At 40.0% G+C, this 27,048-nt stretch overlaps 1 protein-coding gene and 1 non-coding gene across 2 annotated transcripts in view; both read right to left on the reverse strand.

The window, feature by feature from the left end:
* LOC136885502 (interstitial collagenase) overlaps positions 1-2,168 on the reverse strand; it is a 28,363-nt gene extending 26,195 nt beyond the window's left edge. The window contains exons 1-2 of the mRNA XM_067158093.2: positions 2,069-2,168; positions 211-343 (exon numbers count right to left, since the gene is read on the reverse strand). Of these exons, the coding sequence (XP_067014194.2) occupies positions 211-343; positions 2,069-2,167 (232 nt within the window). The 5' untranslated portion in view covers position 2,168. The remainder of the gene's footprint in view (positions 1-210; positions 344-2,068) is intronic.
* A 6,843-nt stretch (positions 2,169-9,011) lies between these two features.
* LOC136885557 (uncharacterized) lies at positions 9,012-19,145 on the reverse strand. Its single transcript, XR_011018997.1, has 4 exons — positions 18,870-19,145; positions 13,044-13,222; positions 10,407-10,489; positions 9,012-9,140 (listed from the first exon to the last, which is right to left on the reverse strand). It is a non-coding gene; the product is annotated as an uncharacterized protein (transcript).
* Between the last annotated feature and the right edge of the window lie 7,903 nt (positions 19,146-27,048).

The raw sequence follows: 27,048 nt of genomic DNA on the forward strand, positions 1-27,048 counted from the left end.
GGTACTGAATAAGTATCATGTAAGCTAATACTGCCTTTTACAAACAGGGTCCCTAACGAAGAAGGTTTGTTTAACTCATCCCTATTGTTCGTCTGCTGATCTCGCAGATGAAAATATCACGTGCAATGCTATGAAGGTGCGCCAGTTATGACTTCACGGTTTAGTGCACTAAGATTCTTTGAGTGGTACATGATGATGTAGCACACTTACCTGTCACCTTGAGCCCCATGAAGGATTGGAATTGCCTGGTGGCCATTACCATGACATCGTGGGTATAGTTATTTGCGCTCATGTTCATTTTTTCCATAGCAGCGTCCATGTAACCGTAACGGTCGAGATACATCTGAAAAAGAGTGAGTAACTAATGGAGCAGTTCGGTTTTGTATGGAGCAGGTATCTAAAGGTTTACAATTCATTCATTACGAAGTTAACAGTTCAGACTCTTACTGAGAACTTACTCCAGGTTAACAGTTAAGTTTTCTAGGTAACAGTTATTTTAAGGCTAACAGTTCAAGTTTTTAAATTGAACAGGATTTTTCAAGGATAATAGTTCCGGTTGCCAGGTAACAGCAACCGGAAGATTAACAGTTGAGGTCCCTATGTAACAGTTATCTCATTGTCAATAAGTCAAGTTTCTAGACAAGAGTTTCTTCAAGAATAGCAGTTCAGATTGTTGGTTTTATACTAATAATAATGATTTTACACCCAACAAAATACTAATACGGTTTTCAGAGACGCTGAGGTGTCGGAATATAACAATGGTAGATGGGACCAAGATATGAATATAACAATGGTATAGGATACCAAGATATGAATACAACAATGTATAGGATACCAAGATATGAATATAACAATGGCAGATGATGCCAAGATATGGATATAACAATTGTAGCAAGACCAAGATATGAATACAACAATGGTAGAGGATACAATGATATGAATACAACAATGGTAGAGGATACCAAGATATGAATACAACAATGGCAGATGATGCCAATATATGGATATAACAATGGTAGCAAGACCAAAATATGAATACAACAATGGTAGTGAAGGCCAGGATCTGAATATAACAATGGTAGAGGATACCAAGATATGAATACAACAATGGCAGATGATGCCAAGATATGGATATAACAATGGTAGCAAGTCCAAGATATGGATATAACAATGGTAGCAAGACCAAGATATGAATAAAACAATGGTAGTGAAGGCCAGGATCTGAATATAACAATGGTAGAGGATACCAAGATACGAATATAACAATGGTAGAGAAGGCAATGATATGAATATAACAATGGTAGAGGAGACCGAGATATTATTACAACAATGGTAGAGGAGGCCAAGATATGAATACAACAATGGTAGAGGAGACCAAGATATGAATATAACAATGGTAGAGGAGACCAAGATATAAATATAACAATGGTGGAGGAGACCAAGATATGAATACAACAATGGTAGAGGAGACCAAGATATATATATAACAATGGTAGAGGAGACCAAGATATGAATATAACAATGGTAGAGGAGATCAAGATATAAATATAACAATGGTGGAGGAGATCAAGATATGAAAACAACAATGGTAGAGGAGACCAAGATATGGATATAACAATGGTGGAGGAGATCAAGATATAAATATAACAATGGTGGAGGAGACCAAGATATGAATACAACAATGGTAGAGGAGACCAAGATGTTGATATAACAATGGTGGAGGAGATCAAGATATGAATATAACAATGGTGGAGGAGATCAAGATATGAATACAACAATGGTAGAGGATACCAAGATACGAATATAAAATTGGTAGAGAAGGCAATGATATGAATACAACAATGGTAGAGGAGACCAAGATGTTGATATAACAATGGTGGAGGAGAATAAGATATGAATACAACAGTGGTAGAGGAGACCAAGATATAAATATAACAATGGTGGAGGAGATCAAGACATGAATATGATAATGGTAGTAAGACCAATATGTAAATATAACTAACACATTACATACGATGTAAGGAGCAATAGACCGATGAAATGTGCACTTGTATGTTGTGAGACTCACCATTGCCGACATTTCGTTCATGTCATGTTTTCCTCCCGCTGTCCCTAGCCAGCTCATCACCGCCAGCAAGAACACAGTTCGTAGGTAGGAGTTGTCCATGTCGCTGACTGCAAGCCTGTGTCGTCCCTATTCTAAGCCTTCTTCCGTTCCACATCCGGTATTCAACGAGGAAGGAATTACAGTATTGTAAAGGATGTTGATGACTCTGTGGGGACTTTCTTGTGGTCTGGACTCGCGTGCTGTCATATTATCAAAGATGTTACCATTAATATATAACACTCTAATCTGCAGATTCATTGCTTTACCAAACACCTGTCACTAAAGAGCTACCTATTGCTCTTATTATTTATTTATTTATTTATTTATAATTATAACTATTTGTATGTTTATTATTAATGGACGGGCTGAGTGGCTCAGACGGTTAAGGCGCTGGCCTTCTGCCCCCAACTTGGCAGGTTCGATCCTGGCTCAGTCCGGTGGTATTTGAAGGTGCTCAAATACGTCAGCCTCGTGTCGGTAGATTTACTGGCACGTAAGAGAACTCCTGCGGGACTAAATTCCGGCACCTCGGCGTCTCCGAAAACCGTAAAAGAGTAGTTAGTGGGACGTAAAACAAATAACATTATTATTATTATTATTAATGTATTGCATGAACAAAATGCTACGATTAGACTCAGTGACATGAGTATGTTTGTAGACATAAGAATTGCAAATAGCCTACCGGCACATACAATGAATAAAGACCTAACCCATATGAGATGAGATGAGTGTCAATGATGGGACTTGAACCCAGGTCACCATGATAGGAGACCCTCGCGCTTCCACAAGCAGTGACCATATTCTTGACACGTTATCTAACGCTTAGACTATTTAAACCTAAGAGAATTCTTTAAATCGATATTTCTCTAAAATGGGGAGGAGCGAGTTGCGTCTTAATATTTTGACTTGTAATCATTCTTCTGACCATTCTCTATAGCCACACCAGAAATAGACATGAGCAGTTTCTCCTTGTCAGAAAGAGAAACGTTTGACATGCACTACACAGTTTTACTCGGAAAACCATATTTTACAATGTCATATAAGTACTGAGTCCGCCTCTCTGGTGTAGTGGTTAGTGTGATTAGTTGCCACCCCCACAGTCCCGGGTTCGATTTCCGACTCTGCGTTCCTTGAAGTGGGTTTTGCGTGGTTCCCCACTTCCTCCAGACAAATACCGGGACGGTACCTAACTTAAGGTTATGACCACTTCCTTCCCTCTTCCTTTCCTATCCCTTCCAATACTCTCATCCCCCAAATGGACCCCTCTTCAGCATAGCAGATAAGACCGCCTATGCGGGGTAATTGTCTTCCACCCCAGTTGTGTCCCGACAAAACATCTCCCTGCCCTAGAAGCTGTAGAGGTGGGATACGTCGCTAACTCCTACGGAAAAACCAACCCTGGACGGTTAACGTGCTATGAAAGAAAGAAAGAAAGAAAGAAAGAAAGAAAGAAAGAAAGAAAGAAAGGATCTAAGAACTACGTAATTCACTTACATCTGACGTGAGTATCCGACGATAACATTTCGAAAAGCTAACTACGCTTTTGTTATCCATATTTTCACGCTAAACTCTAATGAAAAATCCCACCGGGTTTAAAAATTACTGTAAACAAAGTACGCATAAATTATTTTAGGTTCAAAAATACACAGTTCGCTCATTGTAAATACAGAAGAAAAACACAACGGAACTAAAATTCCGAGCTGCACCTAGTTCCGTCGGTCGCCGAGCACTATTCTGAGTCAACGTTGGAGGGTTTACTTTTCCTGCCAGGCCTCATAAGTACAGTCCGTATTTTAGCCAACAACAGGTTAGAATGCAAACTAACTAAAGAGAGTAACAAATATACGCTAGCCTGCACAACGGTTACGTTATGAGTCTTCCATAAACTTTAGGGGAGCCGCCCATCAGATCCCCTAAAATGTATGTTACTCTTTCTACATTACGGAAGAACGGGTTGCATAACACTGCCTACTAAACAAATTAGTTTGATTTTTAACCTATTACTGCCCAAAAATATGGAGTGTACTCGTAAGTCTTCAGAAATGCTGCAATTTATGGGAGTGAAAGAATAAAATTCAGGATTCGAACCCGCAGTGTCAGGATTAGGAATGTCACATACTCTAGTTAGAATTGTCCACTGCTGTGCTTGATAATACAAAAGAGATATTTAATTTATCACTTGGCAGATTGCGTTCCAAAACATCGTACTAAATTCCTTCATTGAGAACTCTGTACCAAATTTCTTGTAAACAAAGCCGTACGTCCCCAAACAATGCAATTTTTACGGAAATAAATGATAACTGCTCCAATACGAATATTCGGTTTTTAACTCGGTCTTCACGAAGTGTTTTCAAAATATTTCACGGCATGGAGAAACGGACTTTCTACCTGCTCTGTATTTGAATGAGTGATATCCGGGTAGCAAGGAATATGTTATAGAAGGCGTGAACCTTTGCCTTCAACGTTATGCTCGATACGAATGAGTCGGTGACAGATAAATGGTGTTGTAATTAGAGTCCGGGGTTTTGGCTTAATAGGTTACAATGCAAACTTATTGAAGCATGTAACAAGTATAAACTACCCTGCACTACGGTTATGATATGAAATATGCATAAATATTAGGGGTACAGCCTATCCAAACCCCTAAAATTTATGTTACTCTCTCTACATTATGGAAGAGCGGGTTGGGATTTGCATAAACATTAGGGGTACGTCATATCCGAACCCCTAAAATTGATGTTACTCTCGTTACATTGTGGAATAGCGGGTGGGATATGCATAAACATTAGGGGTACGCCCTATCCGAGCTGCTAAAATGTGTGTCACTCTCGGTACATTATGGAACAGCGGGTCGGGGATTTGTAGAAATATTACGGGTGTGTCCCAGCTGAAACCCCAAAAATGTATGTTTTGGAAGAGCGGGTTGGATATGTGCATCAACCTGGGTGAGGCTATCAGAACCCCTAATGTTCATATTACTCTCACTACGTTGTGGAAGAGTGGACTGGATAATATTCCCTGCTGATCAAATTAGTTTGCGTTCTATCCTATTTCTGCCAAAACATCCGCGGTCTAGTTACAGCTGATTGAGCAAATGCCTGCACTATGTATCGCGCTTGCGACTTTGCAATTACACTGATATTACATTGCTTCGCAAGTGTGACGTTTGGCTTCAACGGCATCATGAGCAGAGTTAACCGGCAACTTCTATTATCTGGCTGCACATGGACTCTGTAATAAAATTTCCCGATCCACGCTGGGCACGTTTCTCCTGTTAACTTTTTGTCTGTACCTTACCTGAACAAGCCCTAGTAAATCTGTTACCATGCGTCAGAATTTGGCAGGAACACCACATGCTTGCGCTGGGGTGATGTGGTTGGGAATGATCCACAAACGAGAGATTTCCGCCATCTTATAGATAGAACACGGACAGTTATGGAGGATATTATAAAGTCTCTTCCTCGTTTAGGTCCTTTCGCGGATCGCACGGACAAACAGGAAGCGGTCGGGATATTCCGCTTCAGTTTGATAATCAGGTTGCCAACCATACGGTAAGAGGGAATAACGGAAAAACAACTGCATACATAAATCTTGAATATAAACGCTTATGCCTTTAAGCTTTCAGTCTGTAAGCCTCGTCGATCTGCAACTAGATTTTGTCGCCTCGTTTAGTTCTGTACCTCTTATCTTCAAATCATTAGAAACTGAGCCTAATCATCACCTTTGTCTTCCTCTACTTCTCTTACCTTCAATAAACGAGTTTATTATTATCCTAGGTAACCTATCCTCCTCCATTCGCCACTGAGGCCGATTTATGCGTACAGCTTCATCCATCGAGTTCATTCGTAACTTGGCCTTTATCTACTCATTCCAAGTACCTTCCTACCATTGTTCCCACCAGTTTGTACCAGCGATCATTCTCACCACTGTCATGTCTTCTTACCTCTAACTTATGATTAAGATATCCTGAGTCCACCCAGCGTTCACCCCTGTAAAGCAAAGTTAGTCTGAAAACAGACCGATGTAAAGATAGTTTCATCCGGGAGCTGATTTCCTTCTTGCAGAGCACTGTTGATAGCAACTGCAAGCTCACTGCATTAGCTTTACTACACTTTGATTTAAACTCACTCACTATATTACCATACTGGGAGAACACACAACCTAAATACTTAAAATTATCTCTCTGTTCCAGACTTATATCACCAACCTGGCATTCAATTCTCTTGGATTTCTTACCTAGTAATATCACCTTAGTCTTCAAAAGGCTCACTTTCATATCATACTCATTGCACCTATTTTCAAGTTCCGAAATATTAGTGTGCAGGCTTTCGGCTCAATCTGCCAATAAGACCAAGTTGGCGCATAGGTCAGACTGCTTAGTACATTTCCACCTAACTGAATCCGTCCCTGCCACTTTATGGCTTTCAGCAGATGATCCATGTAAAATATGAACAACGCAGGTGATAGACTAAAGCCTTGCCTAAATCCTGTAAGTACCTGGAACCAAGAACCACCATCAATTCTCACTGCAGGTCAATTGTCAACATAAACCCCTTTGATTGAGTTGAATAATGTACATGTAATCCCATGGTCCCCCGTAACGGCGAACACCTTTTCCGTCGGTGCTCTGTAGCATTCCTTCTCTAGTTCAACTAAATAGTCTATTTCTCTCATAACAATTTTCATTTACATGGCGCATACTAAAAATCTGATCCTGTCAGCTCCTCTGTGAAGTGAAACCACACAGTTTTCGTTCAACTTCCTCTCAACCACCGATTCTTCCAAAGACAACTATCGGAAGAAAAATATCGTCTCAAACCAAAATCCCAGCGACACAAGGAAGCGTACATCGATTCGAAACTCAACATTTGAATGGTTGAAGTGTCGAATGATTGGGCCATGAGAAGAATTATGACACTCGGCGCGCTTCGTGATTCACGTGGGGTGAAGAGAATACTCCCATTCCGTAGTTTCGAATCACCTTAAACTGGGGAGAAAGCATTCATGTACGGTATCGCAATGCAGTTTTTGTAGAGGCATTTGATGTTCTGTGTTACAACGTTACTGCATTAAAGTATACCTAAAACTAACAGTCTTTATTGTCTATTCTACTAATTATTATTGTCTATTCTACTAATTATTACATTATTTTCCTTTTTCCTACATGTTCTGCAGTGTTAAATATTCTAAGACAAGTATATGTCCAACCCTTCAATAAATAAGTTAAGGTTTGTTTCGGTTTCTCTTATTATTTTTAAGCGGACACGTGCACGAAATCCATCAAAACTACGATTGTTTGTTGTTGCTGAAATTGCTAGATTATTATGTACGGAATCTAATCCTAAAAAGATTTAGTTGAATCCATTAAGTAATTGCACTAAATTCCTAATACATGCACTTTTATTTTCATCTTCGCTGTACTCTTTACATCTGTTTAGTCAGGCAGTTGACGGTATCACACTCAGGTTATGGAGGAAGGCTGTGAAAAGTCATTTCTAGTTTGTCAATCATGGCGATCACCAGCGAAAGTTTGTTAAGATTTGAAGGAAGCAGTGTGAAGTTCCCTGTCATTTCCTAGACTTCCTTTGTCCATGACAAAGATACATTTTTCTCTCGAGCTACTAAATATTTCAATCTGAAACTTGATAGACAGGCAGGCTAAATAATTTCACACGTTTTCCTGCAAGGAAATTACAAAATATGTCATTTTATGGACTTAAGAGTTGAATATTTATACGTATATTATTGTGATTTTTTCAAATTGGAAACTTAAGCTATTTAAAAAAATCGAAATGGGCATGGAATTAAAAACGCTTTCAGGCATAAATCATCAAATCCTTAGAAATCATTAAAAAATAACAAGGTCCAGGACTTCGGTTTTGCTATGAAAAAGTTCCATCAATATGACCAACATTCAAATTTCATTAAAAGTCTTTTTTACAAAAACATTTTAGCTAAATTAACTGATTAATGTTTACAGCCAAGAACAATGTATTTTAAATCAGTGTATAAAGTTTCATAATTCTAACTCAAATAATTTTAAAGTACAGAGAACCGAGCTCGATAGCTGCAGTCGCTTAATTGCGGCTAGTATCCAGTATTCGGGAGATAGTAGGTTCGAACCCCACTATCGGCAGCCCTGAAAATGGTTTTCCGTGGTTTCCCATTTTCACACCAGGCAAATGCTGGGGCTGTACCTTAATTAAGGCCACGGCCGATTCCTTCCCACTCTAGCCCTATCCTGTCCCACCGTCGCCGTAAGACCTATCTGAGTCGGTGCGACGTAAAGCAACTAGCAAAAAGTACAGAGAATTTAGAAAATTTTCCTGCACGTCTCCCCTTAACCACATTTTTTTTAGAATACGATATAATGTTGTTGTTCTTCCCGGAGAAATCCATTCGTTACTTAATAATTTTACCCTGGCATGGTATTCTTTCTACTTTGGTCTTGTATATTCACTACCGAAGTGAGGCAGTCTCCCGAGGATCACGATCTTTGAACCCCTGCTTTACTTGCAACACTTCGTACATAGCTGTCCTTGAAGTGATCTCTAGCCTAGGGTGTGATTCCGTAAAATAATCTGGATGGCAGTTAGAGCTTCTGCATTTTATCGCCCTTTCTCCCAACACAGTTCTTCCTAGAGCTGCCTACTAGTTCCTAAGAACTAGATAAATATGATTTGATTGCTCTTTCACTGACCGTATTTCAATGAACATTTCAGAATTCCTTTGCAGAATTTATCAGTGTTCTTCTGTCTTTTGGAGGAAGTGGCACTCCTTCCCCACTGTTCCAAACAGTTTCTTCTCAATAGTGGAGAATAAAATTTTATAATAGTCAGATAAATATAAAAGTAATGTATTTCGTTAGATTCTACACATGTGATTTTGTTACACAAATAAATAATATAGTACATACATATTTCTACAATAAATAAATTAAGTGACAACATATAACAAGTAGTAAAAAATAATTCAGGTCATTCTCTGCTTCGGAAGTTGACTAGAACCTTGCGAGAAATGGAACACGCCTGGTCTGCAAAATTAAGAAGAAATAAAATAAAATGTACATGAAATCTCCGTTTGGAAAATAATATGATCATAAATATGTCTTTCAATAAAATGTATGACGCGCTATTACCTAGCAACCGTACAGGCTGTGATGTGAAGTATTTATGGATGGCCATGACATTCAGAAACAGGGCCTGTACATTTCTCAAGGTATTGTTCCTAGGTAACATTGCGTTACACATTTTGTTATATGACACAAATTTTCTGAAGAACCCCAGGTGTAGGAGATATTTAGGTCAAAATTTTATAAATATGTTCACAGTTTTCTATTTTATAATATAATAATTAGTCCTCGGACTTTTAGGTAGTAATGGGTTAGAATGCAAACTAATTTAGTTAGTAAGAAGTCTCGTGCAACCCGTTCTTCCCTAACGTAGCAAGTGTAACATAAATTCTATGAGTTCTGTAGGCCGTACTCCTAATGCGTATGCAAACAGCATAGCAGAACTGTTGTACAGGGTAGAGTATACTTGATAAGTACTAACCTATCAGTACCTAAAATTCCGATCTTTGATAATAATATTAGATCAATAGCAAAAACAAGTACTAAGAACAGGAAATGAAGCCGTCTATATTCATAAGTAATCTCTTTAGTCCAACGCAACTAGCTCCGGTCATGTGACATTTTCATTGTCTTTACAAGTAAAAATTAACAGAGATTAACAATGTTATTTTCAAGGATAGGCCTACTGATAAACAAGATTGGCTTTAAAGAAATTAATCCTGTTTTTTAAATGTTAAAACTCTTTTTTCTCATTTAGATTATCTTCATAAATGCAGCATATTTTCTTTAAATATATAAAATTCGGGGTACACATTCAGTCCTGAGCTGCTGTCCACACGGTGAACTCACACGTAACGCTCGCCAACATAGAATTAAGAGCAATATAGTAGCTTGTCCTACAGAAAATAGTTATGAAGTCTCTTAGCACTCGACTACGCACCAGGATGACCAAAGAATCTTGCCTCCAAAACCGAGCGAGTTGGCAGTGTGGTTAGGGTCATACAGCTGTGAGCATGCACTTGGGAGACAGTAGGTTCGGACCCCAATGTCGGCAGCCATGATGATGATTTTCCGTGGTTTCCCATTTTCACACCAGCCAAATGCTTGGTCAGTAACATAAGACCATAGCCTATTCCTTCCAACTCCTAGCCCTCTTATATCCTATCGTCGCCATACGACCTGTCCGTGTCGGTGCGACGTAAAGCGACTTGTAAAAGTGCATCTTACCTCCAGTCTGCAGAATTTCTGGAAGATGACTTCCTTCCCCTACAGCCGAACCATTGGATACTCAGAGAACCGCTCTCAGCCACCTGAAACGTATAGTAGAAATTGATTGATTGATTGATTGATTGATTGATTGATTGATTGATTGATTGATTGATTGATTGATTGATTGATTGATTGATTGATTGATTGATTGATTGATGTATTTATTTATTTATTTATTTATTTATTTATTTATTTATTTATTTATTTATTTATTTATTTTTCTTTCTTTCTTTCTTTCTTTCTTTCTTTCTTTCTTTCTTTCTTTCTTTCTTTCTTTCTTTCTTTCTTTCTTTCTTTCGGAATGTTATGCCTTTCCGCAAATCTCTGTTTGTAACTGGCACATTAGGCGCATGCCTCTTATATTTAAATAATTACTAGCAGTTACCCGCAGGTAACCTGGTGTGAACTACATACCTCCTTTGTCTGAAGTAGTGAGTTAGTGTGAACTAGCATCTTTGTGTGAACTTGTCACTTATTGTGAACTGGCTCCTTTATCCGAACTAGTGATTTAGTGTGAACTGGCTCCTTTGTCTGAACTGGTCACACTTCTTGTAAACTAGCAACTTTGTGTGAACTTGTCACTTAGTGCGTACTAGATCCTTTGTCTGAATTAGTCACGTAGTGTGAACTAGCTCCTTTTTGCTGAACTGGTTACTTAGTGTGAACTAGCTCCTTTGTGTGAACTTGTCAACATTGTACGAATTTTCTTTGTGAGATATATTAATCCAGTGTCGTAGGATAAAGAATATTGTGTGTCACACTATTACGAGGGTAAATGGAAAAATTTGTCAGAGTTTCAACCCTGAAACAAGTCACATAAATTTTACCATTAGAGTAAGATGCTGTTTCCAGTGATTTCCCTTGAATCTTCTTTAAGTCATCGCGATGTAGTACAGTCTCATAAACCAGCAATAGTTCGTATTTATTTTCCAAATTGTTGAGCCAAGAGAGAAGCAGCAATCCAAAAAGGAATGAGGCAAGGCTGGAGTTTGTCCCCTGCCCTTTTCAATGTTTACGTAGAAGAAGCAGTAAAGGAAATTAAGGAGGAATTTCGAAAAGGAATCACAGTCCTCGGAGAGGAAATCAAATCCCTGAGACTTGCCGGTGATATTTTTATTTTAACTGAGTCTTCAGAGAATCGGGAGAAGTTGCTGAATGGTATTAGCACAGTCTTGGAGAAGAAGTACAAGATGTAAATAAGTAAATCCAAATGAAGTGCAGTCGTACGAAGTCATGTGATGCAGATTAGGTTAAAATGAAGTCTTAGAATATTATTACTTGGCTAGTAAAATAACTAACGATGGCAGAAGTAATGAGGACATTTAATGCAGACTAGCATAACCAAGGAAGACCTTTCTTACGAACAAAATTTTTCTCACTTCGAAAATTGATATAGGGATTGGAAAGATGTTTTTGAAGACTTTCGTCTGGAGTGCGGCATTGTATGGAAGTGAAACATGGCCGCTCAGAAAGAAAGAGAATAGAAACTCTTGAAATGTTGTGTTACAGAAGAATGGTGAAGATGAGATGGAGAGAACGAATCACTAATGAATAGATGTTGTTGTTTGAGTCATCAGCCTATAAGTTGGTTTGATACAACTCTCCACGCCACCCTATTCTGAGCTAACCTTTTCATTTCTACGTAACTGCTGCATTCTACATCTGGTCTAAGCTTCTTGTCATACCTTGGTCTACCCCGACCGTTCATACCACCTACGCTTCCCTTAAGGAGCAACTGCACAACTCCTGGGTGTCTTAAGATGTGTCCTACCATTCTATCTCGTATTCTGGTCAAATTTAGCCAAATCGATCTCCTATCACCTATTTGACTCAGTGTCTCTTCATTAGCGATTCGATCTACCCATCTTACCATCAGCATTCTTCTGTAACACCACATTTCAAAAGCTGCTACTCTCTTTCTTTCTGAGCTTTTTATCTTCCATGTTTGACTTCCATACAATGCCACGCTCCAGACAAAAATCTTCAAAAACATGCTTCTAATTCCTATGTCAATGTTCAAAGTGATCAAATTTCTTTCCTTAAGAAAGGTCTTCTTTGTTTGTGCTAATCTGCATTTTATGTCCTCCTTACTTCTGCCATCGTTAGTTACTTTACTACCCAAGCAACAATATTCGTCTACTTGCTTTAAGAATTCATTTCCTAGTCTAATATTTTCCTGCATCAACTGACTTCCTTCGCCTGAACTCCATTACATATGTTTCGGATTTGTTTATCTTCATCTTGTACTCTTTCCCCAAGAGTTTGTCCATACCATTTGGCATGAAGAGATACTGAATCGAATTGGTGAGAGGAGATCGATTTGGCTCAATTTGACGAGAAGAAGAGATAGAATGATAGGACACATCTTAAGACACCCAGGACTTTGTTCAGTTGGTTTTTGAGAGAAGTGTAGGCGGTAAGAACGGTAGAGGTAGACCAAAGTATGAATATGACAAGCAGATTAGAATAGTTGTAGGATGCAGCAGTTACGTAGAAATGCAAAGGTTAGTTCAGGATAAGATGGCGTGGAGAGCTGCATCAAACCAGTGTTGTGAGTCAAACAACATTATTATTATTAATAAAGGGTGCTATTACCTGGAGTGTGTCGTCTGCAATCCTGTAGAAGGTGTCGTCTTTAACGAAGTAAGTCTGCCCGCGGTGAACGAAGGCGGCATTCACGCTGCCGGGTATTCCCCACCAGTCGGACACAGGACGGGGGTAGTTTCTTCCCACAGGAGGACTGAGGTCTTCATCAAACTTCCAGAACTGTGAACCTGAACGAGAACATAAATGGTAAATGAGACTTAGTGTCCAAAATCCGAGCGCAGCGCGCAGCGTCAGTGGTAGCGTTTCGAGCTTAGCTCACAGTGGGCTTTGACAAGACATTAAGGATCGCGAACGAACAACCGTCATTGGCGAGACAACCATACAGCATATGCAGTTATCTAACTCCCCAGCTACTTTCCCCAATATAAATGCATGCTGATTTCATCGGACACAGCGGTAATCCCATCCATCGGAGATGAGTGGCAGTAGAAGAGACAAACCGCATCACAACAATGGTCAATGTAATGTTATTGTTTTTAATTTTTTTTCAGCTTTCTATATTTTAGGAGTTCACATATGGTTTTCTTCCCACTGTGTGATATTAGGGCATCTGATGTAAAGGGAGTCCTTCGTTCGTTCATGACTCCCTCTTCTGTTATTCTTCAATCGTATGTTCCTTTGCGATTTTTCTCATTTTTTATAAATATCTTCACAATTATTTTCCTTAACGATATGGACCGCCACTTAACACATTGAGCAATGCTCGGCGTTGATACAGACTGAGCAACAGGAGTCTAAATTCACGAATTCCATTTTCATATTCGGTATGATAAAACTGCATATGACATAAATGATCAGAACTTTTATTCTGTATAACTTTAGTTACGTAATTTTTTTTCGATAGAACCGAAACATTAGGTATTTAAAAGAATCAATTTTAGGCGTTCCCCTAAACTACCATTTTATCCAGCGTGAATAAAATTGTTTATATCCTATATTTTAGTGCCTTACTCCCCGTCTTTACATACCGATTTTCATCAAATTCTCTTTAGCCATTTTCTCGTGATGCGCGGACAAACATACGGAAGGACATACAGACACAGATGAAGGAAAATTATAAAGTGCATTTCCTTGTCACTGTGAACACGGCCAAGACAGAATACAATTCTTTTTTAAACGCTGAGCAATGAACAGAAAAAACTCGTATTATATATGTACCGGGCGGTACACCTCCACGCCGCTAATTCAAACATTGCGCCAGTTGAAACTCCTCTACTGGAGGAAGCCTGAACTTAACAATCACATTAATTCTAAGATTTCTCAGAAGATGTCCCTACTGTAAATTTTGAAGTGTTCTGAACTATGTCAGTTTCGATTCGTTTTTGTTTTCTCTGTAGTAAGAAGTGTGAACATTCTCTTCTAGATGGCACTACGTAAGAACTACAATTGTGCATCCTAGTGCGAAGTGAAGGAACTTTTTTTGAAGAAATTTTGTAGTCATAAGTTTGTTCTTTGTTAAATTTCTTTCAGTTATTTTTTGGGTTGGCAGTATAACCCTCCTCTTTCCGCTTGTTTTGAATTTAGCCAATCCCGAATTTCTCTAATTAATTTTTGACCAATAACGTATGTCTTCTCCGATATGGATATGTTGCTTCATGCTACCCAATAAAATTGAGAGGGGTGTGGGTTCTCATTCTTGAAAGGTCTCGAATGTTCCACGAGGGTATTTAAACTGCTGATTTTCTGGTCTCTGGGCCACTTCTGTAATATCTATCCTAGTGTGATTATGTAGCAGGTGGTGGGAAGCGCCTCTTTCTTCGGGCAGCAGTTCATCCATAAGGTAATGGCCTTTTAATAACTTCTTTTCTCGCTAGCTCAGCAGTTTAACCCTCGGGGCAGGTTCGAAACTTTTGTCATGTAACTTTCCTTTAAAATGTAAAAGACACTTGGTATAAATTCTGTCGCTTTAACTACAAATTGGGATAGAGAGTGCCTAACCCTCTCGAGCTCCCACTCATATTGTTTTGAGGTGACAACGTTTTCATAATAGTTTCCCTTCTCTTCATAATCTAATAAAGTTTTCCTATCGTGTCACCTCCGTAGTATGGGATTAGCCCTTGCATAAGCGGCCTAGTGCCAAATAGGTTTTAAAAAGGTGTATTAGGAGTGCAAGTTACGCCTCCACTCATGTTGGTATTTTGGGGCCATATAATTGCCCTGTTTCTTTACTGAATAGGCCTCAGTAGGTTGGGTATTTTTACCCCTGTTCTTGTGTGCCTGGAGGGCAGCTTGAAGGTGGAGTTTGGTGTGGCCTTTGAATAGGCTGAACTTTGAGAGCGGGTTGCTCTTTCTTAAATTTGGTTTCTGTGTGCCTCGAGCAGGCTTAACTGGGTAATTGGGAGCTAGTGCTCCTTGGCATGATTGGGGTTTTCTGCCCCTTTGTTGAACTTTGTACATAGGTAAAGTTGGGCTCATTGCTCAAGGATTGCGTGTCTGGGGGCTCGAAGCCCAAATCCATTTACTAATTGCAATTGTACATTCTTAATTTGTTGATAGGCTACTGAGTACCTGTTATACTTGTTATTTCTTTATCTTGAAAAGAAAATATAACCTTTGTTAAATTTTAAATTAACTTTAATTTCGTAAGTTGAGACCTATTCATCCCAACACCTTCTTTCACCTCTGCCGGTCCACAAAACATCGTAACAATATATATTACTGTAGAGCCAGGATTTTTATGCAATAATAGGTTAGAATGCAAACTTAGTGAAGCGAGTAGCAACTATAGTCTACCTTCACAACGACTATGCTTTGGGGCTTGCATAAACATAAGGGGGTACAGCCCATCAGAACCCCTACAATTTATGTTACGCTTGCTACATTATGGAAGAGCAGGTGGCCGACACTTCCTACTAACCAAATTAGTTCGCAATCTAACCTTTACTGCATAAAAATCCGCGCTTTATATATTAGATATACAGGATGTTGTCGAAAATATGTTACAATATTTACAGAAAAAGAAGCATGCAAAAAAGGAAGAACGAAAGGTAGGTCGTATGAACATTGGTCTCAAACCCAATATCTACCGAGTTATGGTCCACTTCTACTCTTCACAGCATGTGTTCCATGTGACCGCCATCCATTGCAGTGCAGCCTTCCACACTACGTCGCATCGAATCACGCGTTCGTTGGAGCACCCGTGGCTGTCGCCGGATTGCTCACAGGCATTCAACACGCGTTCTCGTAGTGTGTGCATATCATTTATGGGAACCGCATACACTATGGTCTTCCTTTACATGGCTCCAAAACCAAAATCTAAAAGGTTAAGGTCAGGGGAACGAGCAAGTCATAGTACTGCTCCATCGCCCATGGAACACCCGTGTTAGGTGCCACCTAATCCTACTATGAAGGATCATGACACAACACGCTAGTAGTTGCATACGACCCTCCATAAATTATTGGTACATCGTGGTCATTGATATTAGTGATAGTGGACCATGACTCCGAAGATGGTGGGTTTCCTAACAATGTTTATAGGACCATGATTCCTTTGCTTGTTGCCTTCTGTGTAATCCTGTGTAATCATCTGTCTGTATTTTTTTTATATTTACCTGATACTTGGTTTTGACGTAACTCCGCCACTAGGAGTATACCACGGACATCCTAGTGCCAGTCCCAAGCCTGGATAAAGGAGGAGGGTAGGCGACAACTCAGCCGAGTACAAAACGTCGCATCAATATGCATACCTCCTTTCTCAATGAACATATAGAAGCTAGGGTTACCCCTGTAGGTGACGCACCCCGAGGGCAACCTGCCCAAGACCCAGGCAGGCTAAAGAAGTGAGGTCAAATTATAATTACACGATTTAGCCACTCAAGCGGCGACGAATTTACTTCGTCAGTATCCAGAAAACAAGGCGGCAAAATGCAAAGTCTCGGTAATTTGGCGAAGGGTGCAAACTCTTCTACTGCGGTACAACATCAAACCCTAATGGGGTAACAGTGCCAGTTGTGAGAGGTTGCAAGATTGTGTTACTGCACTTGGCCGTATCTCTGACACCTTGATGAGCTTACAGGTGGTTACCGACTCAACAGCTGTGCGTATTGTCTCATGATACGCACCACAGCGAGGTTGTTTTGCTGAAGAACTAAATGATATCCACTCTTGGCGGTGTCCTCAACAGCCGCATTGGCAAGTCGCGCGTTGGTTTCGAATGCGGATATGGCACACGCAATAAATCTGCAGTAATTCTACTTTAAGCTAGTTACTAAATACTGTTGTGTAAACTTGTTCCATTACCGTTTACTCAGTATTTAAATTATTGCCATTTTTATGACTTGTAGTTGATCCCTATGACATTCTAAATAATACTAATAATAATGATAATAATAATAATAATAATAATAATAATAATAATAATAATAATAGCCGGGCTGGGTGGTTCAGACGGTTGAGGCGCTGGCAAGTTCGATCCTGGCTCAGTCCGGTGATACTTGAACGTGCTCAAATACGTCAACCTCGTGTCGGTAGATTTACTGGCACGTAAAAGAACTCCTGTGGGACTAAATTCCGGCACCTCGGCGTCCCCGAAAACAGTAAAAAGTAGTTAGTGGGACGTAAAGCAAATAACATTATTATTATTATTATTATTATTATTATTATTATTATTATTATTAAAATAATAGTGTAAAACTCTCAACATTTGTTTGTGGTTAAGTGTAAGAAAAAAGAGAGCACTCCAGCTTCGACATGTTATAACCATATAAATTGATTAATTAATTAAAATATTGTTTGGGTCGACAGTCCATAGACTGGTTTTATGCAGCTGTCTTTGCCCCCCTATCTTGTGCTAACATCTTCGTTTCTATGTAACTGCTACATCCTACATCTGCCCTAATCTCTTTGCCATATTCATATCTTGGTTTACCCTACCGTTCTTACCACCTACACTTCCATCAAAAACCAACTGAGTAAGTCCTAGGTGTCTTAAGATGTGTCCTATCGTTCTATCTTTTCTTCTCGTCAAATTTATCCAGCTCGATCTTTACCTGTTCGATTCAGTATCTCTTCATTCCTGAATCGATCTACCCATCTCATCTTCAGCATTCTTGTGTAACACCACATTTCAAAAGCTACTGTTCTCTTTCGTTTTGAGCTAGTTATCGGCCATATTTCACTTCAGTACAATACCGCGCTCCAGATGATAGTATTTAGAAACATCTCTCTAATTCCGATGTTAGTGTTTGAATTGTGGATATTTATTTTCTTCAGAAAGTCCTTCCTTCCTTCCTTCCTTCCTTCCTTCCTTCCTTCCTTCCTTCCTTCCTTCCTTCCTTCCTTCCTTCCTTCCTTCCTTCCTTAATCATTCATTTCTCCACATGTTTTGCAGACTTGGATAAAATATCAGTATCATCGACAAATCTCAGAATTTTCCTCATTCCTCTTTGATTTACGTTATTGTCTGTTCTATGTAAACATTGAAATGAAGAGGGGACAAAATGCAGCCTTTTCCCACTCTTTTCCGGCTTTTCTTACTAATAGTTCATAATTCTTCTTTCTCGCTGCAAGCAAAATCCAGATTTTTAGACGGTAATACGTTGGAACGCAAACTTATTTAAGCGAGTAATAGGTATACACTACCCTGTACGACGGTTATGCCATGAGATTTGCATAGACAATAGGGGTACGGCCTTCAGATCTCCTAGAATTTGTTACTCTCCCTACATTGTGGAAGAACGTTTTGCAGGACACTTCCTAATAACCAAATTACTTTGCATTCTAACGTATTACTGACAAAAAAAATCGGTCTACTTATAAGCAATGAGCAATAAATAAATAAAAATGGAAGCAGGGCTATTTGTAAGTTACCCTTACCTTTGAAAAAGTATAGTTTCTTGTTTCCGGTCCACACAAAGGCCGTGTCTATGTCGTCCGGCACACCGGGGAAGCCTTCACCGACACGTCTAGGGTAACCTGGGACCAGACTGCCTGACCTGTCGTACTTCCAGAACCAGGACCCCTTGAGGAAGTACGTGTTGTTCGCGGCACCGTAGTGGAAGGCTGCTCCTAGGCTAGAGGGTAGCCCGGGCCACTGGTCGGAGATGGGCCGGGGAGAAGACACCCGTCCGCCAGATGACACAGTGTAGAACGCGGAGCCTGCGAACACAGACAAGTGATTTAGACATGGAGAAGACAACACGAACGTGAAACTTCATATTAACGCTTCTTTTATTTGATTTACGTCACACCGGCACAGATAAGTATCGGGGTGACGATGGGATAGAAAAGAGCCGGGGGTGGGAAGGAAGCGGCCGTGGTCTTAACTAAGATACAGCCGCAGCTTTTGCCATGCGCTAAAATGGGAAACCACAGAATAGCACCTAGTGGGCTGCCGACAGTGGGTTAGAATCTTCGATGTCGTGAATGCGAGTTGACAACTACATGACCTAAATCGCGCAGCCACTCGCTCAGTTAAGGATAGTTCGAACTAGTTAACATGTATGAAGTAGTTATTTTGGGTGAACTAGCTCTATTGTGTCAAATAATTCTGGCTGAGAACTACCTCCATCCAGTGAATTAGTTCTTTAGTCTGAACTATCTCCCTTGTATGAACTAGTTCTTTAGTGTGAACTAGCTCCCTTGAATGAACTAGTTCTTCGGTGTGACCTAGCCACCTTGAATGAACTACATCGTTCATAGGGCCAATGACCTGCGATGTTAGGCCCGTTAAAACAACAAGCATCATCAACATCTTTCATGTGAACCAGCTCCCTTGTATGAACTTGTTCTTTACTTGAACTAGCTCCCTTGAGTGAAATAGTTCTTTAGTGTGATCTACCTCCTTTGAATGAACTAGTTCTTTACTGTGACTGGCTTCCTTGTATGAACTAGCTCCCTTGAATGAACTAGTTCTTTAGTGTGAACTAGCTCATTTGAATGAACTAGTTTTTCACTATGACTGGCTTCCTTCTATGAACTTGCTCCCTTGAATGAACTAGTTCTTTAGTGTTAACTATACCCTTGAATGAACTACTACTTTTCTTGAAGTAGTACGTTGTATGAACTAGTTCTTAACTTGAACTAGCTCCCTTGACTGAAATAGTTCTTCAGTGTGAACTAGCTCCCTTGTATGAACTAGTTCTTTAGTGTGATCTAGTTCCTTTGAATGAACTAGTTCTTTACTGTGACTGGCTTTTTTGAATGATCTAGCTCCCTTGAATGAACTAGTGCTTTTGTATGGACTATCCCCTTGAATGAATTACTTCTTTTATTGAACTAGCTCCGTTGTATGAACTAGTTCTTTACTTGAACTAGCTCCCTTTTATGAACTACTTCGTTAGTGCGAACTGGCTCCTTTGAATGCACTAGTTCTTTAGTGTGAACTAACTGCATTGTACGAACGACCTCCTTTTCGTGAACTAATTTCCAACTATGGGTTGGAAAGATTTGGAAGTAAGGAGACGAGGTATTCGACTAAGTGGTATGTTCCGAACTGTCAGTGAAGAAACATTGTGGAATGGCATTAGTAGATTGGACTTTTCTTTCTAGGGGCTTTACGTCGCTCCGACACAGATAGGTCTTATGGCGACGATGGGATAGGCAAGGCCTAGGAATTGGAAGGAAGCGGCCGTGGCCTTAATTACGGTACAGCCCCAGCATTTGCCTGTTGTGAAAATGGGAAACCACGGAAAACCATCTTCAGGGCTGGCGATAGTGGGATTCGAACCTACTATCTCCCGGATACAAGCTCACAGCCGCGCGCCTCTACGCGCACAGCCAACTCGCCCGGTTGGAATAATTTACCAAGGGAGATATTCTATAAATATTTAAGTTTTTGAAAATACTTAAGAAAGGACTATAATTGATAGGGAATGTACAACATGCGCGACAGCCCTAAATGCAGACGAACAGGTGTGAACTAGTTCTTCTAACTGGACTAGGTTTTTGTATGAAGCAGCTGCCCCGTACTGAAAGTTATTTTAATTGATCAACTCATTCATAGTTAACTCATCGTCACCGTAACCGCTTAGCTCTGAAGCTATAAAACTTGGCTGCTTACAACTTCCTTCATCTGTACACTACTTAAGCAAAAATTTTAAAATATCTTCATGAAAATTTCGTATATGTTTTCACAACTATAAAACGACACAAATATTTTAAAACACTCAAACTCTTTCGTCCTTTTAAATCGCGAAATTACCAGTGTTTCGCCCCATAGTGGCAGTGGGTTCATCAGTTGGAATGCCACACTTTACCAAGAAACAGGCAGCTACTGCACCCTTGAGCCACCACTGAAAGCCTTCTATGTAGGACAATGCAGTGACGCTGCACTAGGGGAAGCATGTGCCTTCACTTGCATAAATGTCTGTCTTTAGTCTTTACATCAGAGATTAAATTACAGTTTTCTTTGGGAACCTAAATTCTAATATGAAACCCAATGACATACATGACGGGGTACGGCCACGGCCACTCAGGACCCCTAGAATGCATGTTACTCCTGCACTATGGTAGAGCAGGTATGCACGTTGCACGACGGTTATGCTACGGGATTTGCATAAACAGTAGGGGTGTGTTATATTAGAACCCCCACTAATGTTACGCTTGCTCCATTATGGAAGAGTATGCCCTACCCTGCACAACGGTTATGCTATGAGATTTGCATAAACAAAAGGGGTAAAGGCCTCTCAGAAGCTCTATTGAAATTACTCTCGCTATATTAAGGAACAGCGGAGAGACGGCACTTCCTACTAACCAAATTATTTGGGCTTATTGTAAATCACAGATTATGTTCCAGAAAACAATAATTTAATTTCATTGATGTTGTAGTTATTCGGAGGAGAACTCTACACAGTCAAATAACGACGAAGAATTACCATTCCGTAAAGAAATGTTTGTATGAGGCAGAAGAAATACTACTTCATGGTGCAAATGTGAAAAATGTATTATATGCCAACTAACATCGAAAATGTAAGTTATCTCAGGAATTCTAGAATATAATCGAAGTAAAAGGGTATTTAACTGTTTCTTCATTCGATAAACTAATCTTTCACAACACGACACAAATTAGTCGTGAATTCTATAAAGAAGCTCGATAATGCATGTAAGCCGCATTCATTCATGGACTGCAACTGATAGTAAGAAACGTGTTCCTATACCACCATCTGCAGTGAATCGTGTTAGAAACAAGTTCTCTGAACTTGAAACAATTTATCATTCTGCCGAGGTTGTTCTGCCGGTCTAAGTTATGTTTTTAGCGAAGAGGTGAGTAAGTAATAACAATACCGTATATTAAAGAAATTCATAATCCAGTGTTGTTTTCCTGGCAAGATTGTAATACTACATACAAAGTTGACAGAGAATGAAGTAAGAAACTTCACGCGTATTCTATCAAGCTCTGTTTTTCCTCTTCTCGTAATCGCATCACGTTCGGACAAAACACCGGTGTTCCTGTAAATTTTGATATAAATATGTCTTACGGCTAGGGGGACATTTAAAAATTTCAGCTCAGGAGTTAGCGTGACGGAAGTGTAACCCTAGCAGCCGTAAGTATGGATGTATAGTCAGACAGTGTTACCTAGCAACCGTGCAGCCAATGTCTTATAGCTGGCGGTCATCTGAAAGTAGCAGCCGCTAATGGATGGCCTTGACCGGAAGACATACTTATCATCATTTGATTTTCGCAAAGGAAAAGGAGCTTTCTTATTCTTCAGATTTCTCAAGCAATCATACTGGCAAGCGATTTTAGATTGGACTGCGTTTAAAATGCAATTTCTGAAGTTACATTGAACAATGACCACAGCAGCGTAGTATTTGGCTCTTAATAACGCTCTCCCTGTGTTACCTTTGGCCTCCAAAAATGTGTTTGTACATCGTTTCATAATGGAAACTGGATACATTTACCTTACCTTTAAACACATAGATTTCTCTCTTGTCGTTCGGCAATATGGCATCAACAGAGGGATCTTCACACAGCTCGCTATCTTCTCTTTCCGGGTACCAAGACACAGATGTAGGCGGCAGCAGTGTTGTCGTGCTGACAGGCGTCGGCCGCTTCTGGTACAGTGACTGTCGGTGAAAACACAGTTCAGTTATTCACAATTCCCCTGTCAAATGAAGAACGAAACAGAAAGGGTTCGGGTGAAACTCAAGGAGCTGCCCCCACGAATCACAATAGCATCAACTTGGCTTTAAAACAGGCAAACGAACATAGAGTTAACCACTCTATCACCCTTAGTACCGAGGTTACAGATAGCAGAAGTCTTTACCTCCCATTACTACGTGAGGACATAGAACTAACCACTCTATCACACTCACTACCGAGGTTACAGATAGCAGAAGTCTTTACCTCCCATTACTACGTGAGGGCATAGAGCTAACCACTCTATCACCCTTAGTACCGAGGTTACAGATAGCAGAAGTCTTTACCTCCCATTACTACGTGAGGACATAGAACTAACCACTCTATCACACTCACTACCGAGGTTACAGATAGCAGAAGTCTTTACCTCCCATTACTACGTGAGGGCATAGAGCTAACCACTCTATCACCCTTAGTACCGAGGTTATAGATAGCAGAAGTCTTTACCTTCCACTACTACATGAGGACATAGAGCTAACCACTCTATCACCCTTAGTACCGAGGTTATAGATAGCAGAAGTCTTTACCTTCCACTACTACATGAGGACATAGAGTTAACCACTCTATCACCCTTAGTACCGAGGTTATAGATAGCAGAAGTCTTTACCTTCCACTACTACATGAGGACATAGAGTTAACCACTCTATCACCCTTAGTACCGAGGTTATAGATAGCAGAAGTCTTTACCTTCCACTACTACATGAGGACATAGAGTTAACCACTCTATCACCCTTAGTACCGAGGTTATAGATAGCAGAAGTCTTTACCTTCCACTACTACATGAGGACATAGAGTTAACCACTCTATCACCCTTAGTACCGAGGTTATAGATAGCAGAAGTCTTTACCTTCCACTACTACATGAGGACATAGAACTAACCACTCTATCACCCTTAGTACCGAGGTTACAGATAGTAGAAGTCTTTACCTTCCACTACTACATGAGGACATAGAGTTAACCACTCTATCACCCTTAGTACCGAGGTTATAGATAGCAGAAGTCTTTACCTTCCACTACTACATGAGGACATAGAGTTAACCACTCTATCACACTTAGTACCAAGGTTACAGATAGTACAAGTCTTTATCTTCCACTACTACTGAGGACATAGAGTTAACCACCCTATCACCCTTAGTACCGAGGTTATAGATAGCAGAAGTCTTTACCTTCCACTACTACATGAGGACATAGAGTTAACCACTCTATCACCCTTAGTACCGAGGTTATAGATAGCAGAAGTCTTTACCTTCCACTACTACATGAGGACATAGAGTTAACCACTCTATCACCCTTAGTACCGAGGTTATTGGTAGCAGAAGTCTTTACCTTCCACTACTACATGAGGACATAGAGCTAACCACTCTATCACACTTATTACTGAGGTTACAGATAGTACAAGTTTTTTACATGAGGACATAGAGCTAACCACTCTATCACACTTAGTACCGAGGTTACAGATAGTACAAGTCTTTACCTTCCACTACTACATGAGGACATAGAGCTAACCGCTCTATCACACTTAGTACCGAGGTTACAGATAGAAGAAGTCTTTACCTTCCACTACTACATGAGGACATAGAGTTAACCACTCTATCACCCTTAGTACCGAGGTTATAGATAGCAGAAGTCTTTACCTTCCACTACTACATGAGGACATAGAGTTAACCACTCTATCACACTTAGTACCAAGGTTACAGATAGTAGAAGTCTTTACCTTCCACTACTACATGAGGACATAGAGCTAACCGCTCTATCACACTTAGTACCGAGGTTACAGATAGAAGAAGTCTTTACCTTCCACTACTACATGAGGACATAGAGTTAACCACTCTATCACCCTTAGTACCGAGGTTATAGATAGCAGAAGTCTTTACCTTCCACTACTACATGAGGACATAGAGTTAACCACTCTATCACACTTAGTACCAAGGTTACAGATAGTACAAGTCTTTATCTTCCACTACTACTGAGGACATAGAGTTAACCACTCTATCACCCTTAGTACCGAGGTTATAGGTAGCAGAAGTCTTTACCTTCCACTACTACATGAGGACATAGAGCTAACCACTCTATCACACTTATTACTGAGGTTACAGATAGTACAAGTTTTTTACATGAGGACATAGAGTTAACCACTCTATCACACTTAGTACCGAGGTTACAGATAGTACAAGTCTTTATCTTCCACTACTACATGAGGACATAGAGCTAACCGCTCTATCACACTTAGTACCGAGGTTACAGATAGAAGAAGTCATTACCTTCCACTACTACTAGAGGACATAGAGCTAACCGCTCTATCACACTTAGTACCGAGGTTACAGATAGTACAAGTCTTTATCTTCCACTACTACATGAGGACATAGAGTTAACCACTCTATCACACTTAGTACCGAGGTTACAGATAGTACAAGTCTTTATCTTCCACTACTACATGAGGACATAGAGTTAACCACTCTATCACACTTAGTACCGAGGTTACAGATAGTACAAGTTTTTTACATGAGGACATAGAGCTAACCACTCTATCACCCTTAGTACCGAGGTTATAGATAGCAGAAGTCTTTACCTTCCACTACTACATGAGGACATAGAGCTAACCACTCTATCACACTTAGTACCAAGGTTACAGATAGTACAAGTCTTTATCTTCCACTACTACATGAGGACATAGAGCTAACCACTCTATCACACTTATTACTGAGGTTACAGATAGTACAAGTTTTTATCTTCCACTAGTACATGAGGACATAGAGCTAACCACTCTATCACACTTAGTACCGAGGTTACAGGTACTAGAAGTCTTTACCTTCCACTACTACATGAGGACATAGAGCTAACCGCTCTATCACACTTAGTACCGAGGTTACAGATAGAAGAAGTCATTACCTTCCACTACTACTAGAGGACATAGAGCTAACCGCTCTATCACACTTAGTACCGAGGTTACAGATAGAAGAAGTCATTACCTTCCACTACTACTAGAGGACATAGAGCTAACCGCTCTATCACACTTAGTACCGAGGTTACAGATAGTAGAAGTCTTTACCTTCCACTACTACTGAGGACATAGAACTAACCACTCTATCACCCTTAGTACCGAGGTTACAGATAGTAGAAGTCTTTACCTTCCACTAGTACATGAGGACATAGAGCTAACCACTCTATCACACTTATTACTGAGGTTACAGATAGTACAAGTCTTTATCTTCCACTAGTACATGAGGACATAGAGCTAACCACTCTATCACACTTAGTACCGAGGTTCCAGATAGTAGAAGTCTTTACCTTCCACTACTACATGAGGACATAGAGCTAACCACTCTATCTCACTTAGTACCGAGGTTACAGATAGAAGAAGTCATTACCTTCCACTACTACTAGAGGACATAGAGCTAACCGCTCTATCACACTTAGTACCGAGGTTACAGATAGAAGAAGTCATTACCTTCCACTACTACTAGAGGACATAGAGCTAACCACTCTATCACACTTAGTACCGAGGACACCATGGTTCTCCTCTACCAGTGATTAGTACCATTATGAGGGGCCGGTGACATGGGATTTGGACCACTTTGGACAACTCTCATCATCCCAGAAGAAATATTATTGAATCTTTTTCTTTTACTTCTGGTTTTAGGGACGTTGGAAATTATCTATATTTAGCTCCTAGGGAAATGTTTTGAAAAAGATATGGGCAGCAAATCGACTGTACACATCTCACGAGGTTAGAGTCATGGCATTCACCTGAAGACAAGAAGGGAACGGCAAATATTTCAGTGACAACCCACGGTGGGAATGGGGTCCCTAGAATCTTTCGGCGATAAAACGTGAGTCACATGCATTTTAAATGTGAACATTCCTTCTAACTATAACAGAATGCAGTACTTCAGGCTTCCTTTCTTATTTCACAAA

This window comes from Anabrus simplex, chromosome 14, assembly GCF_040414725.1.
Source record: "Anabrus simplex isolate iqAnaSimp1 chromosome 14, ASM4041472v1, whole genome shotgun sequence".
Taxonomy (NCBI): domain Eukaryota; kingdom Metazoa; phylum Arthropoda; class Insecta; order Orthoptera; family Tettigoniidae; genus Anabrus; species Anabrus simplex.